This window comes from Dasypus novemcinctus, chromosome 2 (genome assembly GCF_030445035.2).
Source record: "Dasypus novemcinctus isolate mDasNov1 chromosome 2, mDasNov1.1.hap2, whole genome shotgun sequence".
NCBI lineage: Eukaryota > Metazoa > Chordata > Mammalia > Cingulata > Dasypodidae > Dasypus > Dasypus novemcinctus.
In genome coordinates, this window is record NC_080674.1 from 148,656,001 (window position 1) to 148,673,359 (window position 17,359).

Consider the following 17,359-nt stretch of genomic DNA (forward strand, 5'->3'; position numbering starts at 1 on the left):
AGAAAAAGGACATTGAGAGTATTTTACAGCACAAGCTTTATAAGGAACAGAACCCGTTTTTCCACATTGTACTCAGTCCAGCAGAGCCCTCGCTCAGGGGCTGCTACTCTCAATCCTCAGTGGCAGCTTCAAGCTTTGCCACTCAGCACATTCTCCAGGGCTCTGGTTACCTGATCGGCACTGAAGTTGTTCAAAGAGACATTCTTCTCTTGACCAAATGCTGTGGAGAGAGGGAGATGACTAAGTGTCTACTCTGTACTTTACCACCAAAGTATAATAAAAAGTCCTTGTTCTAAACTTATAATATTGTTTGGATAGGAAGGGTAGTAAATAGTCATGATCAGGGAATGTAAAATGATGCAGCCACTGTACAGGAAAAGCAGTATGGCACTTCTACAAAAAAGTCAAATATAAAATTACTTATGACCTGGCAATTCTCCTTCTAGGCAAATAACCAAAGATACTGAAAATAGGCATTCAAGCAGATAACTTGTACACCAATGTTCACAGTATCCAAAAGGTGGAAACATCCAACTGCCTCAACAGATAAATGGATAGACAAAATGTGGTGTATTCATATCATGGAATGATATTTGGCTGTAAGAAGGAATGAAGTGCTCGCTTCGGCAGCATGTATAATAAAATTGGAATGATACAGAGAAGATTAGCATGGTCCCTGCACACGGATGACACGCAAATTTGTGAAGCATTTCATATTAAAATATAAAAAGGAATGAAATTCTAAGATATATTGCAACATGGCTGAACCTTGAAGACATCAAGCTGAGTGAAATAAGGCACATAAGGACAAATATGGTTATGATTTCACTTACAAAAATAGGTAGAAAAAGCAAATTTGTTCAGACAGAAAGTAGATTAGAGGTTAACAAGGAATAAGGGTTGGAAGGGAAAATTATTGCTTGGTGGGTAGAGGATTGGTAAATTATGGAAATTAAAAAAGAAATGGGGGATAGGGAGGAAAAAGTATCAATACATACTACAAGGTTAAAAAAAGACATGGCACAAGGCCAAAGTAGATTTAGTATGCCTAGAATGAGTGAGTCTCAAATGAATCTAGGAAGCCCTAGTCCCACTGAAATTTTGGCTGATTCTGGGTGACCATAGTGGGAAGGCAGGCATTTCAGGGAGTGACTCCAGTCATTCATCTAGCATAGTACATTAAAGTTTACTCGTGTCTGTCTCTTCCTCTGGTACACTGGCTTTTAGAAGGAGAGCCTTTTTTCCTCCTTCAACACACCTAACGGCGCATGGCACACTGCAGGTGTCCACCGTTGGCCAAGCTAATATGCCTTGTTGTGACAACTCCTGCCCACGTCCTAGGGCTGGTCAAATGTAGCTGGAAGTTGTGCATTAAAACCCCATATTAAAACTATTCAGTAAATAAAGACCTATATTAGGCACCTACTATGTGCTGGGCAGTGCATTAGGTGGTAGGGATACAGGAACAAACAGGATAGAATATCAAATTGTAATAAATACAGGGTGATAAGAGAAAAAGGGCGGTAGGCATTGTTAGATAATTGGTCAAGGAATGCTTTTTTGAGGAGGTGGATATATGTTAAACCTGAATAAAAACAGAATCAGCCCTGGATACCTGGGAGAGGTACATTCTAGGAAGGCGGAGCAAGTGTAAAGGATCAACTCTGCTACATCTTAACTGTATAACCATTCAATATTTCACTCAGTTTTCGAATCTCTACAATGGGAACAAAAAAACTAATCCATTCCTCAGATAATTAGTTTATATTAAATGAGGTAAGGGAGGAAAGCACTCAACGTAGGGCCTGGCATTAAGTGCCCAATACGTTAAGTTATTACATCGACACTGCCCACTTGTAATTTGGAAGGGCCTACACTAACGGAAATTGACCAGCATTTCTTCTCCGCTATCTGAAGCCTGTTTGAACTAAAACCCCCCACAGCTCCTGGTCCCTTGCAGGACCCGGCCACGTCCCACATACATGCTGCCCGGAATACATAGCATCGTATAACCCTGCGAATGTAGATTTCTTCAAAGGCCGGCGCCCAAATCTAGTCTCTTCACGGGTTTCTGCGTGACCCTGACAGCTTTTCTTCCCGAATCCTTGCTACCCCATTGGCGTCCCAGAAGCCCGGCTTCCAGCACTCACCGTAGCGGGCCCAGAGCTTGGGCTGTACACCGGAGCACTCGCGGATTAGGATGGGCAGGTCTGGGTTGGACTTCTTTAGCTCCACGTAGCGTTTTTCGATGAAGTCCCTGAAGAGCGGGAGAGAGAGGGCGGGTGGGCTTCCCCAAACACCCCCAGCTCGAGGTGTGACCCCGGCGCCCCAAAACTCGTCCACCTCACCACGCCGCGCCTCACCTGACACCCTGGCTGCCTGGCGAGCGCTGGCACAAGTGGATACGAATCTCACGCAGGCCCAGTTTTGCCCCGACCGCTCGAACTGGGGCGGCCGCCGCCATATTTTTTACTGAAGGTCCCAGGTCTAGGTCTTTAGGCCAAGTTCTGCAGCCTGACCAATCACGCACCCACAGGCGTTCGCGTAGTTGATTGACATAGGAGTTGAGGCAGATTTAGCCAATGACATAAGAGTACGTTAGCTCCTCCCCCAAGGTAATGCGCAGAAGGAGCGGCAGGATGCGGAAAGGCGTAGGAACACAAAGCACTGTGGGTTGATTTCTGACGTGCTTTGAGAGTAAAGGCTGTAGCTGCTGTGTTGTTAGAGCCTCGGTTCTTGCTGGCGTTGTAAGAGCGCGGACAAGATGCCGGAGCGAGATAGTAAGGCTTGGGTCATCTCCCTTCCCGCGGGACTCGGGGCACTCGGCGCATTATTTAGGCTTCAGAGCTTAAACGGGATGACCGTATATGTTTGAGGATGGGGAGGACTCGGGCGAAGCTGTCGGTTGAGGCCAGAACGCTCCAGAATGTCCACCAGTGTCCTACTTGCCCCAGTTGAGGACCTCCGGTTTTTGTTTGTGGGACCACCTCTCCCATCGTATTATCTTGGGTTGCATCTTTTCATTTTTCACATAGTATTTTAGGTGTGGTCTTCAGAACGTTTTTGCTGATCTTCCAGTTCTGGTTTAGGGGCTCCTCTTTTGTGCTCCCACAGCTCCTTGTATTTTCCCATCTCAGCATCTGTTACACGTTTTGTCACCGTTGCTGTTCTTGCCTTTCTTCCTCACTAGATTGTGAGCACCTAGAAGGACAGGCAACACATCTCTATTGTTCACTGCCAAATCCCTAGCTTTTGCATAGGGCCAGTTATAGTAGTTGATTACGCTAATATTAACTTATTATCTTAGGCGAACCGTTCTCCAACCCTTTGGCCCCAGATGGCCATGATGTGGACGATCCTCATTCCTTCCACCAGTGAGTTTTTTTATTTTAAGACCATTTCCTAAGTTCTCACTCTTACTTGATTTATTAAACTTTATAATAGTTACCACTGATGCATTAAAAGTATATATGTTTAATAATGATTGAAGTGGTGAAAGCACAACTATGTGATTATACCAAATATCATCATATACTTTGGATGAATTGTATGCTTTATTAATATGTATCAGGAAAGTCGATTTATTAAAAAAAAGGTAATTGTAAAAAAAAGTATGCATGTTTTTGTTTTAATTTGTATTTCCCTAATTTCTAGCAGAATTCACCACGTTTTAATTTTTTAATCGTTGCCTTTTTTCCTAGATCAAAACTCACAAATGAAGACTTCAGGAAGCTTCTCATGACCCCAAGGGCAGCACCCACCTCTGCACCACCGTCTAAGTCACGTCACCATGAGTAAGTCCTTGGATGATCCAAGCCTGTTCTCCATCTCATTCCTTGCTCCTACTGATTCCTTTCTACAAAAAATCTACTGAACCAGAATGTCTTAGGAGCTGGAAGGCTAGTCGTTTTGTTCAAGTTTGTGGATCTTATTTTCTGCTTGTGGAGATTGAGGCTCCTGTGAAGAGTGGGATACTCTGGGATCTCACTGTTTCTGAGAGTGTGTTCTATGGACTACTTGTCCTTGAGACACCGGTGGTGCATAAATGGGCAGATTTCTGGGCCCATTCCAGTCCTGTGGACTCAGACTCTGGCATAGATACTTAGGGGTATAAAATTTTAATTAGTCCTCTCAGGCGGTTATGATGCTTTCTAAAGTTTGAGAACCACTCACCTACAAATACTGATATGGATCTCTGCCTGATAAAAAAACTGTTGCTTAGGTTAGTATTCTAGGTCTTTCTTCAGCTCTCAGGGCCAATTTCTGGGGCTTCTGAGGGTATGGTAGTATTTTGCTTTCAGTGAATTTCTTGTCTCTTCTAGGATGCCAAGGGAGTACAATGAGGATGAAGACCCAGCTGCACGAAGAAGGAAAAAGAAAAGGTGAAGGGGATATTAGGTTTTAAGTAGTTAGTGTTTGGGGAAAGGAGTAGGGGCTAGCTATGAGGCTAGAGACTGGTTTCCCTTTATCTTCAAGCTCTGTGCTTTCTTAGTGGGAAGGAGTGATACATAGAGTGATAGTATAGGGCTTCGGAGTCAACCCTGTATTTTATTCTGATTCATTAGTTATTAACTAATGAAGATGCCCAAAATACCTTGGGTGTTTTGTTCAACCTCTCCAAACTTTAATTTTTCTCAAGAGTAGACGGGAGATAGTGATAATTATTTTCCTATAAGGTTGTCATTAGGATCAACTGAGAATTCACATAAGTGTCTGGCATCAGTACCTGGCACATAGTAACTACCCAAAGAAATATAAAGAGTTGGTGATGTAAAGCTGATGGCATTAAAGAGTTCTGAAGTAACAGACATCAGGCCCTAGGTGACAGTAGAGTAGTATCTCTGTAAGCTGAAAGATGCTGTAGTTCTGATTTTAAGGACTATTGAGAAGCGGTCAACATTTCTGTCAGCACATATATGAGTTTTCACCATAGAGAGTTGTATGAGGGTATAGGGAAACAGGCAGGAACAGTTCTGTTGACCTTGGAATAGCAGCTGGTGAGTCTTACATATTCTCTTTTCTCTATTGACAGTTATTATGCCAAGCTACGCCAACAAGAAATTGAGAGAGAGCGGGAGCTAGCAGAGAAGTACCGGGACCGTGCCAAGGAACGGAGAGATGGGGTGAACAAAGATTATGAGGAAACTGAGCTGATCAGCACCACAGCTAACTACAGAGCTGTGGGCCCCACTGCTGAGGCGTGAGTACTGAGGGAGCAGGGCATGCATGGTTCTCTCAGCATCTCAGAATCATGCAATCACATTGTGAACTCATCCCCAGGCTTTCCTCCTTTCTGGATCCCACCGCAAGCCGTTTCTAGAGGTACCTTCCACCCACAAAGGACTGTTCTAAAGTGGCCTCTTATTACAGGGACAAATCAGCTGCAGAGAAGAGAAGACAGTTGATCCAGGAGTCCAAATTCTTGGGTGGTGATATGGAACACACCCATTTGGTGAAAGGCTTGGATTTTGCTCTGCTTCAGAAGGTGAGCCCTGGTGGGTTGGTAGAGGATAGTTACTAGAGTGCTGAGTACTGTTGGATGAGCTCTGGAGGCTAGAAGGGAAGCTACTTCTGGTAGCTCATACAATCTAGAAAAAGGGCTTAGGTGGCCCCTCTGTAGGACTAATTATTGCTTATCCTTCAAGTCAGTCTTGAAGGAGCCTTCCCTGACTACCCAGGTATGGTTAGATCCCTCATGTCTTCTCTCTCACTTTCTTCACCCTTGCACAATCCTTCTATTTCACTTAACCGTAGCACTAATCATACTTTGTTGAAATTACTTATTTAATTTCTCTCTCTCTGCTGCTGTAAGTTCCATTAGGGCAAGGACCATGTCTGTCTTGTTTAGTATTCTTAGTAGCTGACTCAGTGAGGTATAGTGGGTGTTCTGTAAAAATATATAATAAATTGTTTAAGTAAATGAATGAATGTCTAACCCCTATTTGCTTTTTCCCATTAGGTACGAGCTGAGATTGCCAGCAAAGAAAAAGAGGAGGAAGAACTGATGGAAAAGCCCCAAAAGGAAACCAAGTACATACATAGGGCATGCTTGAGGGTTTAGAAAGGTGGAACCTAAGGTGGTAGGAAGGCATTTAACAAAAATTTATTTTTTGTCTTTTAAGGAAAGATGAAGATCCTGAGAATAAGATTGAATTTAAAACACGCCTGGGTGAGTATAGAGTTTCTACACTAGTGGCCTCAGATTCTAGGTGAATTGTAGGGAATTTAATGCTCTGGTTAGGATATACTTCTCTCTTCCTTTCCCTCAGCTTTTTTTCCTCTTTTTCATATATATATGTATGTATGACCTTAAACACCATCCTTTTTCTCCACAGGGCCTAATGCAATGCTAGTCTTATAGTACCCTTGATATGGTGGTGTAAAAGAATGGGTGGGTTCAGCCTTCCTCTTTCCTCTTAAGGCTCCATGGGCCCAGCTTCTTCCTATCTCAGCTGTAGGCTGGAGGGCTTCTTTCTTTCTGGACCTGCTCAGCTGTAGGCTGGAGGGCTCTGTCTCTTCAGCTGCAAACTATCAGGTGAATGGGTCTTCTCTCTCCTCCACTGTGTCTATGGAGCTCTTTTCTCCTGTGTGTTTTTTTCTATCTTGATTGAGTGTCCATTTATATATTCCACCAAGGGTGAAGGGACTAAACCGTGTATGCCCTAATGACTTGGTCATATCAAAGCCCTAATCTTGATTAAATTAAGTAAACATAAAGCCTTTGAATTTAAATCATTTGAAGGGTACCATGTCGAGAGGTACAGACCAGTTTATAAACATAATGTATTAATCTCTTTTTGGAATTCATAAATAATATCAAACTGCCACACTTTGTTACAGTTGAGGAAACATTAATTTTTAATTACACTATTAACCATAGTCCAGCATTTACATTAGGGCTCACTATTTGTGTTGTACTGTTGTTTGTTTTTCTTTAAATTTGTATACTAGTAACATACATATTCAACTTAAAATTTCCCCTTTTAACCATATTCTAATATATAATTCAGTGGAGTTAATTACATTTACAGTGTTGTGCTGTCATCACTACTATTATTAAACCTTTTCCATCACCCATACAGAAACTCCTAATTAAGCACTAACTCCCCATTCCCTTCCCTCATTCTGGTAACCTATATTCTAGTTTCTGATTCTAGGAATTTGCTTACTCAAATTATTTCAGGGAAATGGATGTGGCTCAATCAATTGGACTCCCATCTACCATATAGGAGGTCCAGGGTTTGACGCCTAGGGCCTCCTGGTAAGGGCAAGCTGGCCCATGCAGGTGCTGGCCTATGCAGGAGAGCCGCCCTGTGTGGGAATGCTGAATGCCACCTCGTGGGAAAAAGCCACCCTGCACAGGAGTGCTGGCCAATGCGGAGAGCTGGTGCAGCAAGAAAAGGCAACAAGAGAAACAGAATGGGAAGTAGATTTGGCTTAACTGATAGAGCATCAGCCTACCACGTGGGTGGTCCAGGGTTCAAACCCAGGGCCTCCTGACCGTGTGGTGAGCTGGCCAATGCGTAGTGCCGATGTGCACAAGGAGTGCCGTGCCACACAGGTGTCCCCCTTGTAGGGGAGCCCCATGCTCAAGGAGTGCGCCCGTAAGGAGAGCCGCCTTGTGCAAAAAGAGTGCAGCCTCCCCAGGAGTGACGCCACACCCACGGAGAGCTGATGCAGCAAGATGACACAACAAAAAAGAGACACAGTTTCCCAGTGCTGCATGATAAGAATACAAGCGGACACAGAAGAACACACAGCAAATGGACACAGAGAGCAGACAACTGGGGTGGGGGAAGGGGAGAGGAAAAAAAAAAAAAGAGACGAGACACAGAGGAAAGAAAATAAGACTAGCAGAACAGGGGATCTGAGGTGGCACAAAAGAGTAATCGCTTTTCTCCCACTCTGGAAGTTCCCAGGATTGGTTCCCGGAGCCACCTAATGATAATATAAGCAGACACAGAAGAACACACAGCTAATGGACACACAGAACAGACAACAGGGGGAATGTGGGGAGAGAGAAATTTTTAAAAAAATTATTTCAGATCAGTTAGATCATACAATAGTTGTCCTTTTGTACGCGGCTTATTTCATATTCAACATGATGTCTTCAGTGTTCAGCTATATTGTTTCACATATCTGAACTTGATTCCTTTTTATAATACATCAGCCTTAATATTTTTATCAGTAAAAACAGGGTAATAATGCCCCCCTTTTAGGACTGTTGTAAAGGTTGAATTAAGCAAGGCATGTATAGCACTTCGTGTGGTAGCAAATACAGGATCAACACTTAATAAATGGCTACTGTTACAATAGGAGATTCTCAGTGGCTACTTGATGTTCTCCTTTTTGTAGGCCGCAATGTTTATCGGATGCTCTTCAAGAGCAAAGCATATGAGAGGAATGAGCTGTTCCTGCCGGGTCGCATGGCCTATGTGGTGGACTTGGATGATGAGTATGCCGACACGGACATCCCCACTACTCTTATTCGCAGCAAGGCTGATTGCCCCACCATGGAGGTGAGTGACCGAAGTCCTGAGATGCTGTTGCATAAGCCTTAGGCTAGGGAATCAGTCTCAACTTGCTTAGGACCTCATGCCCAACAGTTACCCTTCACTAAGTCCTGTTGACTTTATCTTCTAAATCTCAATTGAATCAATTCATTGTTTTCTGTCTCTACCAATATCTTTCCAATCTAAGCCATCATCTCTTACTGGAACTATTAAAAGAGGCTTCTAATTGGTTCCTTATTTCCACTCTGGTTCCTTTCCAATATGTTTTTGTTTGGGGGTGTCCTTTTTTTTTTTAGTAACTATTTTATTGAGATGTAATTTACGTACAATTCACCCTTTAAAGTGGACAATTCAGTGCTATTTAGTATATTCATGTAGTTGTGCAACCATCACCACAGTCAAATTTAGAACATTTTCATCAGCCCACAAAGAAACCCCATATCCTTTAGCCATCACCTCCCAATCTCCCCATCCCTGTTTCCATTTTTTATACATGGCCAGAGTTATCTTTTCAAAATACAGTTTTTTGTCTCATCATAGTTTAGAAGCCTTCATTGGTTTCTTACTGTTTTTAGGATAAACAACAGATATCTTCCTTATGGCTTATAAGCTCCCTGCAACATTTGACCTTCCCATCCTCTTCATTATCATGTCTCCCTATTGTATGTTCTCTAGCCATTCTGGCCTTCTTAAATGTGCTAGATTTCACTTTAGACCCAGGGCCTTTGTGCATGCTGTTTTATCTTTCTGGAATGTACTTTCCTAACCCTTCCATTCCTAATCTTCACCTAGTTAATTCCAATTCATTCATTCTTTTTTTTTTTTTAATTTCTCCCTCCCACCCCCACTCCACCGTGGTCTGCACTCTGTGTCCCTTCGCTGTATGTGTTCTTCTGTGTCTGCTTGCATTCTTGTCAGCAGTACCCGGAATCTGTGCCTCTTTTTGTTGCGTCATCTTGCTGTGTCAGCTCTCCGTGTGTGTGGTGCCTCCTGGGCAGGCTGCACTTTTTTTTGCATGGGGCGGCTCTCCTTTATGGGACGCACTCCTTGCGTGTGGGGCTCCATGTGGCATAGCACTCCTTGCACACATCAGCACTGCACATCGGCCAGCTCACCACATGGGTCAGGAGGCCCTGGGTTTGAACCTTGGACCTCCCATGTGGTAGGTGGACACACTATCAGTTGAGCCAAATCTGCTTCCCCCAACTCATTCTTCAGTTTAAGTGAGTATATGAATGAATGGATACGTGAACAAAGCGACCCCTACTCAGTGTGATAACATTCTCACTTCTTGTGGTTTTCAGGCCCAGACTACACTGACCACAAATGATATTGTCATCAGTAAGCTCACCCAGATCCTTTCCTACCTGAGGCAGGGCACCCGCAACAAGAAGCTCAAGAAGAAAGATAAAGGTACCTGAAGGGTTGGGAAGAGAAACCTTAACCCTGTAGAGGCACTTGGGGATGAAACCAAATTCTTGGACCCTTCTGTTCAGGACATTAGGAGGCAGCTGGGGAGCAGAGAAAAGTGGGAGCCATGGAGCCGTTAGCAAGGGGATTGTTATGTCCAGGTTCTTCCTGTTTGACTCACCTAGGAGTCAGTGGTCAGGTTTGAGGTAAAAGGAGGGACAGCATAGGTAGCTCTTGTTCTGGCAGAAGATGTTTAAAAGGGCAGCAAGAACTGGAAAGGATGGTGAGGCAAGTGGGAATTAACTCAGAAATGTTTTCCTCACTTTCTTTATGTTTCAGGGAAGTTGGAAGAGAAGAAACCTCCTGAGGCCGACATGAAGTATGTATCTTAGCCCTGATCACCTGATCTAAGGGAGAGGGTCTGTGTTTCTTTTTTTTTGGCATTTTGGTAATCCTTGGTCTGAGAATCTGGAGAAATGGAAGAGTGTGTGACTTCTGCAGGTAGTGATCTCTGTCTTTTTCCTTAGCATTTTTGAAGACATTGGCGATTATGTGCCCTCCACGACCAAGACACCTCGGGACAAGGAGCGAGAGAGATATCGGGAACGGGAGCGTGATCGGGAGCGAGACAGAGATCGTGACAGAGAGCGGGAGCGAGAACGAGATCGGGAGCGGGAGCGGGACCGGGAGAGAGAGGAGGAGAAGAAGAGGCACAGCTACTTTGAGAAGCCCAAAGTGGATGATGAGGTTAGATGTGGGCCTCTGGTACAGGACTGTAGAGGTGCTTCTCCCGTTGGCTCCCAGTTGTTAAGGTATATGACCCGTCTATAATACAGGCAGCCTGTGGTTGTACAGCAGTAACTGGGGCAGCTCACCCAGCATAGGAGCCATCCTGGAAATGGGGACAAGTTGGGGTAGGGAATTGATTCAAATTTGGGGCAGGATGAGTGGGAATTTTTTATGGCACTACTGACCTCAGTTTCTGTTTCTTTGCAGCCAATGGATGTTGACAAAGGTGGGTTATATCTATAGCATCTTGCATTTCTAGCAGTCCTGCTTTCCCCTGGACTTGGAATCTGACTGGGAGTTCAGAGCTGGCAAGGATGGGATTGTGGGACTTCCTGATTCTGGGTCTCATGAGGCCCATGTCTTACTTTATGGAATAGACAGAGGACTAGTCTGGAGCTCTGTCCATCGCCCTGGGTAATGGCAGGGCGTATTTTCTGTTAGATGTAATTCCTCTAGTCCTGGGGTTCTGAGAAGGTGTGCCAGAGGCTGAGCTGGCAGTGTTTTGGGCACCCTACCCCAATCTCAACTCAAGTAAATAATTTTTAGTTAGAGCAGGGGTTCTTAACCTTTTTTGTTCCACAGACCTCTTTCCTAGTCGGGTGAAAAACACAGAATGTAGTGGCAGATAGTTTTACGACACTCAACATTGGCATGTCTTTAAATTAAAATTTAAAAAATTTTAGGATTATTTAAAATTATGTTTTATGACTTTCCCATAATTTCAATACCTGATAACCTAATACGGTTCAATATCTGTTCAAACAGTAATTTTTGGGAAACATTTAGAAATTCGAGTTTTCCTACAGTGTCATAAAACTATCTCCACCATCCTTACCAGCTTTTTTGCAGGCAGTTATCCACTGCACTCAGAACATGCTACATCAAAATAAAATCATACTAAGTCCACACTCTACTGTGTATTATTTAATAAATATATGGAGAAGTATACTCATTACACTATCATGAAAATCATGAAACTTCATCAGGTGTAATAACCAGATATCTAGCTATAAAATGCACTTTTCCATTATCAAAATGTCTGGTTCTCTTTAATCTTTCTTTATGAAAATGACACATTTAAAGACTTTTTCAGAAAAACAATAACCAGGAGTTTAAATATATCCTATGATTATGCATTTCAATTTCTATCTTTTGGCTAAAAATGCAGCAAACAAAAGTGTAAGCCGAGTCTAAAACAAGAAAACTGGTTGATAAAGTTAAAAGTTATAATAGGATAGGTTCTAAATCATAAGTAAAACAATGAGGATATTCAATGAGAGTGCTCATTATAAGTAAAAGATACTATTCAATAAGCATTTGGAAGAAAATGGAATTTTAAATATGGAAAAGGTAAATTACATTTATTAAAATTAATGCTGTGCAATCATATATGGTTCTTTGAGGCAAGTATTATTGTCTTCATACCAGTTGAAATCTTTGTTAAAAGAGACAAAAGAGATGAAATGTTTTATTCCACTTCTTTGGTAGTTATTTTTAAAATGATGAAACACCCAAGTTGTATATGATCTTCAAAGAAGCAGAATAAAGGATTTGTTCTATTAAAAATAAATATATTACACCCGTACCAACACATCCCCACAAGAATAATTTTTTTGAATTTTCAATTCAAGCTCATGGATTCCCTGAAATCTTTTCAGAGGTCCCTTGTCTGTGGACTTCTGGCTAAGAACCCCTGAGTTAAGAGTTTGTATTAAAAATGTTTTTATATTAAAGAGTTCTGCTGCTTAAAAACATGAAACCTCACAGGTTGGAGGTGTGTTGGGGGTGGGTGAAGATTATGAGATTCTTGAAGTCTGAGCAGAGTTCCTTTCTCCCTCTAGGACCTGGGTCTGCCAAGGAGTTGATCAAGTCCATAAATGAGAAGTTTGCAGGGTCTGCTGGCTGGGAAGGCACTGAATCATATCCTTAAACTACTGTTCTCTTTTCATTCCTGCTCCACCTCGCCCTCCTTTGTGATTTTTTATTCTTTTTCCAATTTCTGAACTGCATGGATTTTTTTGTGACAGTATGCCAGTAAAATTATGGAATTTCATCTAAATTTTTACTATACTGCATGTATAGAAATAATACGGACATTTTTGGAAGATTGACATTTTGCAAAATGTAGCAGTTTACATGTGAGTAAAGGAGGTTTTCAGAAGGATATGCATTTCAAGTTATTGAGGGTTGTGAGAGAATCCCTGCAGGTAAAGCATGTTTAAGTTTAACCAGAAATAGCATGTCAGTATATATAAAATCATGACAAAAATACTCCCTCTGGTCATGTTGCCAATGACAAATTACTATCATGTATGTTTACAACAAGATGTCAATACAGCATTAAGTGCCATGGCATTTTGGTTTTCTTGTGGAGATTAAAGCTAAATTTTTTTGAGATAAGTGCAGCAGCAAAACGTAAACCAGGTAATCAAAAAAGCACTTCTGCCATAACTCCAATAATTTTCAGGATACATCGACTGAGAATAGTTTTGCCATTCCCAGTTCTTGGGGGCAATGAGGTGGGGACTAGTTGAAATAGTCCCACTTATAAGGATTATACCTCTGCACTATTGCCTTAAGTACCTGCCTGTGCTGAATTTTAAAATTTTGACAGAGATAAAATCATGTCTTGCCTCTTCCCCAGAGGATCCATTCAAGCTCATAGTTCTCTCCTTAGAGTTCTTATGTTGGCCCCTCTTGCCTAAAGCTTTTTGTAGAAGTAGGTGGAATTCTAGTACTTTCCTTAACACAGCATACACTGAAGAAGCCTGAGGACAAGAAGCAGCTGGGAGATTTCTTTGGCATGTCTAACAGTTATGCAGAGTGCTACCCAGCCACGTATGTGAGACCCTGCTCAAGAAGGGTGACTGGAATCATTGGAGATCAAGTTGGGGGTGGGGGTGGTGAGGTAGGAATTTTACTGGGTGTGATCCAGGGGTACTTCTTACTTGGATGTACTATTCTGTTAGATTCTGAGTGGGGGTGTCTAGCGGGATGGTCAGTCCTAGGAATATAGCCTTATAACTGGGTAGCTTTGGGAGGAAGCATACAAGTTTGATTCTGCAGCATCTGTTTAACTGTTGCTTCTTTTTAGGATGGATGACATGGCTGTGGACAGTGATGAGGAAGTGGACTACAGCAAAATGGACCAGGTAAGGAGTTGGAAGGGTGGGGACTCTTTGGCATGTATTCTTTAGCACACACACCCTCCTCCCCCCAGAAGATCTGAGTCCCATATACCGGGCCTTACACTGAATTGCAGCATTGTGGGATCTTGGGCAGCTTAACTATCTTAAAGTCTTTTTACATGATCAAATGAATTAGGTCTAAGAATCTACTTTTTTTTTTTTTTTAAAGATTTATTTATTTATTTAATTCCCCCCCTCCCCTGGTTGTCTGTTCTTGGTGTCTGTTTGCTGCGTCCTGTTTCTTTGTCCGCTTCTGTTGTCCTCAGCGGTACGGGAAGTGTGGGCGGCGCCATTCCTGGGCAGGCTGCTCTTTCTTTTCACGCTGGGCGGCTCTCCTCACGGGCGCACTCCTTGCGCGTGGGGCTCCCCCACGCGGGGGACACCCTTGCGTGGCACGGCACTCCTTGCGTGCATCAGCGCTGCGCATGGCCAGCTCCACACGGGTCAAGGAGGCCCGAGGTTTGAACCGCAGACCTCCCATATGGTAGACGACGCCCTAACCACTGGGCCAAAGTCCGTTTTCCAAGAATCTACTTTTATTTCCTACAACAAAGTGCAAGGGTTTGACTTCCATCCTAGGCAGGAAACAAGCACTTAGTGCATAAGTAGAAAGAGCAGGATTTGCAATCTTTAGAAAATGACCTAATTTTATTCCAGCTAGGAATGAAGTTTTCTTCTAAGTCTTAAACAAAATAAAAAACACTAATACCATAATGGTGAAGAAATCTCTTCTACTTTCCCTTGTTTTCAGTGTATTAAGTGGTTTAAAAAGCGTGGTTTAATTCCCACTTGGAGTTTTGATTAATCCTATCATGGCTGTTGATGAGTTTTGTGACTTTGTTGAATTATTTTATTCTTTATGCCTTGGTTTCCTCAGGTACCCATCAGGAAAATGGACAAAATATAGTTCCCACTTTGTAGTGTTTTTGTGAGAGTTAAGTAAGATATGTGTTTAGTGTCAGAATAATGCCTGGCCCATAATAAGTGTGTAATAAACATTATTATTTATTAGGGTAGGGTTTATTAATAGTGAAAGCAGAATCTCTTTGGTCTTCAGGAGAGTGTGGGATTGTGGGAGAGTCTGGCTTTATATTAAGGGCCAAAATTCTATTTCTGTTGATATCTCCTCTTGTTTCCCTTCCCAATCTTCCATTTTGTCCTGTAACAGGGTAACAAGAAGGGCCCCTTAGGCCGCTGGGACTTTGATACCCAGGAGGAATACAGCGAGTATATGAACAACAAGGAGGCTTTGCCTAAGTGAGTGTGGTGCTGAATATGGGCAGGGTTTGAGGAGGGGGTGGTAATGGGGCAGACAGGCTTACATCTGGTGAATGGGTGCAGTCTGGCTGAGATATTACCAGATAGGTCTCTCTCTACAGGGTCCTCTGGCAAAACCTTGCTACTGCTATATGACCTCCCTGCCTTCGTCCCCCATCCACCCTTTTTGTTCTCAGGGCTGCATTCCAGTATGGCATCAAAATGTCTGAAGGGCGGAAAACCAGGCGCTTCAAAGAAACCAATGACAAGGCAGAACTTGATCGCCAATGGAAGAAGATTAGTGCAGTACGTGGGACTGCACCTCAGGGCTGGAGAGGGCTCCAGCTGGAGGGAGATACTAGTCCATGGACCCAGGAATGGGCAGGGGGTTAGAGAGCCATGGAGGTCGAAGAGGGGTCAGCCTTAAGCCTTAGATGAGCTTGGACTGGCAGCATAGCATGACTATTGATTATCACTGTTCTCTTTGCAGATCATTGAGAAAAGGAAGAAGATGGAAGCTGATGGGTGAGCATCATCATTCTTCCTCTGTAAGATTGGTGGGGATTGCTTGGTGCATTCATCTTAGGTTGACCCATTTCTCCTTCCATTGCAGGGTTGAAGTCAAAAGACCAAAATACTAATCTCCAGTTCCAGCTCCAAGAAGAATCTCCACAAGGATGTATTCCCCACTACTTTCTCTCAACAATTCCCAGAAAGGCTGCAAAGTGTTTTTGTGAATGTGTATAAAATTGCATTGTATAATCATCTAGTTCCATTAAAATTGTTTAGCCTTTCTTCTCCGTTTTGAGCATCCTTGCTCCAGGGCCCCTGGCTAATTCCATTGGCTGTATAAAATCATGGGCAGAAAGTCATCTCAGTCCTTTCCCAAGCTGTGGTCTTAACGTCCTAGACAATTAAGAGGTTTACTAGCCAGTGTGAACAGTGGAGAAGGAAAGAATGTCCCCCTCGTAGGTGAGAGGTAGATAAAGGAACATAAGGTCTCTGACATCGGTCTCAAATGTCAGATTCATTCAGGCCCACCTGGGGGCCTAGTCTCAGGGCACTGAGATTTTCTGGGGATTAGGGTCAGCCCAATGGAGCTGTGCCAATGTGATTTCAAGCTTGTGTAGGAAAGGACTCTTCGTGAGTTTACCTGATGAAAATCAATTGTGCGAATAGAAACTTTCTTATGTGAACTATGCCCTCCTGAGAACTTTATTATTATTTTAAAATTTTTTTATTCCGCCCCCCCCCAGAACTTTAACATGCCAAGCATAAATCACTGTCTCATTGATTTAAGGGGTAACCTTGGGGAAGCACCTTGCTGGTACATCTGGCCTCTCCTGACTCTGCAGATAAAATATGCCCTGTCCTAAGCCTGAAAGGTTTGGTGCCAAGGCTCAGGGTGGGTGGACTCCGTGGGCTTTGAATTACTCCCTTTCCTTCTCTATGCTCATTGCCAGCACTTGGCTCTGGTGCTTGTCATCAGGGGTCATCAGTTTTTGTTGTTTTTTTTAAAGATTTTTTATTTATTTCTTTCCCCTTCTCCCCCCCAGTTGTCTGCTCTGTGTCCATTTGCTGTGTGTTCTTCTGTGACCACTTCTATCCTTACCACCAGTACTGGGAATCTGTGTTTCTTTTTGTTGCATCATCTTGTTGTGTCAGTTCTCCATGTGTGCAGTGCCATGCTTGGGCAAGTTATACTTTCTTTCGTGCTGGGCATCTCTCCTTATGGGGCGCACTCCCTGTGCGTGGGGCTCCCCTATGCGGGGGACACCCCTGCGTGGCAGGGCACTCCTTGTACACATCAGCACTGTGCGTGGGCCAGCTCCACGTGGGTCAGGGAGGTCCGGGGTTTGAACCGCGGACCTCCCATGTGGTAGGCGGATGCCCTATCCATTGGGCCAAGTCTGCTTCCTCGGGTGTCACCAATTTTTCCTACTGAATGCTCAGCTTCCACAGCCTATCCTGACCCCAATTCCTGTGGGCTTTCTGAGCCAATGGAAGCTGAAAAGCCATGTAAGCCATTTTTCTTTGCTTTTGATCATTTTTACCATGATGGGTAGGGCTTTCTGAGGAAGCCAGCTTTGTACATTGCACCTATGGGTCTGGAGTTGGGCTCTATCTCACACAACACCTAGAATGGCCATTTTCAGACAGTCAGTGACAGTCTAGTACCATGGTTGTAGGCAGTGGTTGCAA

The 17,359-nt window shown here is 43.3% G+C and overlaps 2 protein-coding genes and 1 non-coding gene across 3 annotated transcripts; 2 read left to right on the plus strand and 1 right to left on the minus strand.

The window, feature by feature from the left end:
- Positions 1-19: 19 nt before the first annotated feature.
- On the minus strand, positions 20-2,521 carry NDUFA2 (NADH:ubiquinone oxidoreductase subunit A2). Its single transcript, XM_004477854.4, has 3 exons — positions 2,364-2,521; positions 2,151-2,257; positions 20-220 (listed from the first exon to the last, which is right to left on the minus strand). The coding sequence occupies exons 1-3, from the start codon at positions 2,462-2,464 to the stop codon at positions 129-131; spliced, it is 300 nt and encodes a 99-aa protein (XP_004477911.1). The 5' UTR covers positions 2,465-2,521; the 3' UTR covers positions 20-128.
- On the plus strand, positions 615-721 carry LOC111760389 (U6 spliceosomal RNA). Its single transcript, XR_002794085.1, has one exon. It is a non-coding gene; the product is annotated as a U6 spliceosomal RNA (small nuclear RNA).
- A 104-nt stretch (positions 2,522-2,625) lies between the features above and the next one.
- IK (IK cytokine) lies at positions 2,626-15,951 on the plus strand. The gene is made up of 20 exons (XM_058279914.1): positions 2,626-2,780; positions 3,308-3,374; positions 3,702-3,794; positions 4,323-4,382; positions 5,033-5,200; positions 5,371-5,485; positions 5,960-6,030; positions 6,123-6,169; positions 8,356-8,519; positions 9,818-9,926; positions 10,263-10,302; positions 10,451-10,670; positions 10,920-10,938; positions 12,554-12,631; positions 13,469-13,550; positions 13,807-13,864; positions 15,069-15,157; positions 15,355-15,463; positions 15,648-15,682; positions 15,771-15,951. Exons 1-20 carry the CDS (start codon positions 2,765-2,767, stop codon positions 15,796-15,798), a joined length of 1,668 nt encoding a protein of 555 aa, XP_058135897.1. The 5' UTR covers positions 2,626-2,764; the 3' UTR covers positions 15,799-15,951.
- Positions 15,952-17,359: the final 1,408 nt, after the last annotated feature.

Coding starts and splice junctions, on each gene's coding strand:
- NDUFA2 (XM_004477854.4), bottom strand. CDS start 2,464: ATGGCGGCGGCCGCCCCAGTTCGAGCGGTCGGGGCAAAACTGGGCCTG. Junction 2,258..2,363: donor CCAGGCAGCCAGGGTGTCAG/GTGAGGCGCGGC, acceptor CCCGCTCTTCAG/GGACTTCATCGAAAAACGCT. Junction 221..2,150: donor CAAGCTCTGGGCCCGCTACG/GTGAGTGCTGGA, acceptor CTCTCTCCACAG/CATTTGGTCAAGAGAAGAAT.
- IK (XM_058279914.1), top strand. Junction 5,486..5,959: donor ATTTTGCTCTGCTTCAGAAG/GTGAGCCCTGGT, acceptor TTTTCCCATTAG/GTACGAGCTGAGATTGCCAG. Junction 8,520..9,817: donor CTGATTGCCCCACCATGGAG/GTGAGTGACCGA, acceptor TGTGGTTTTCAG/GCCCAGACTACACTGACCAC.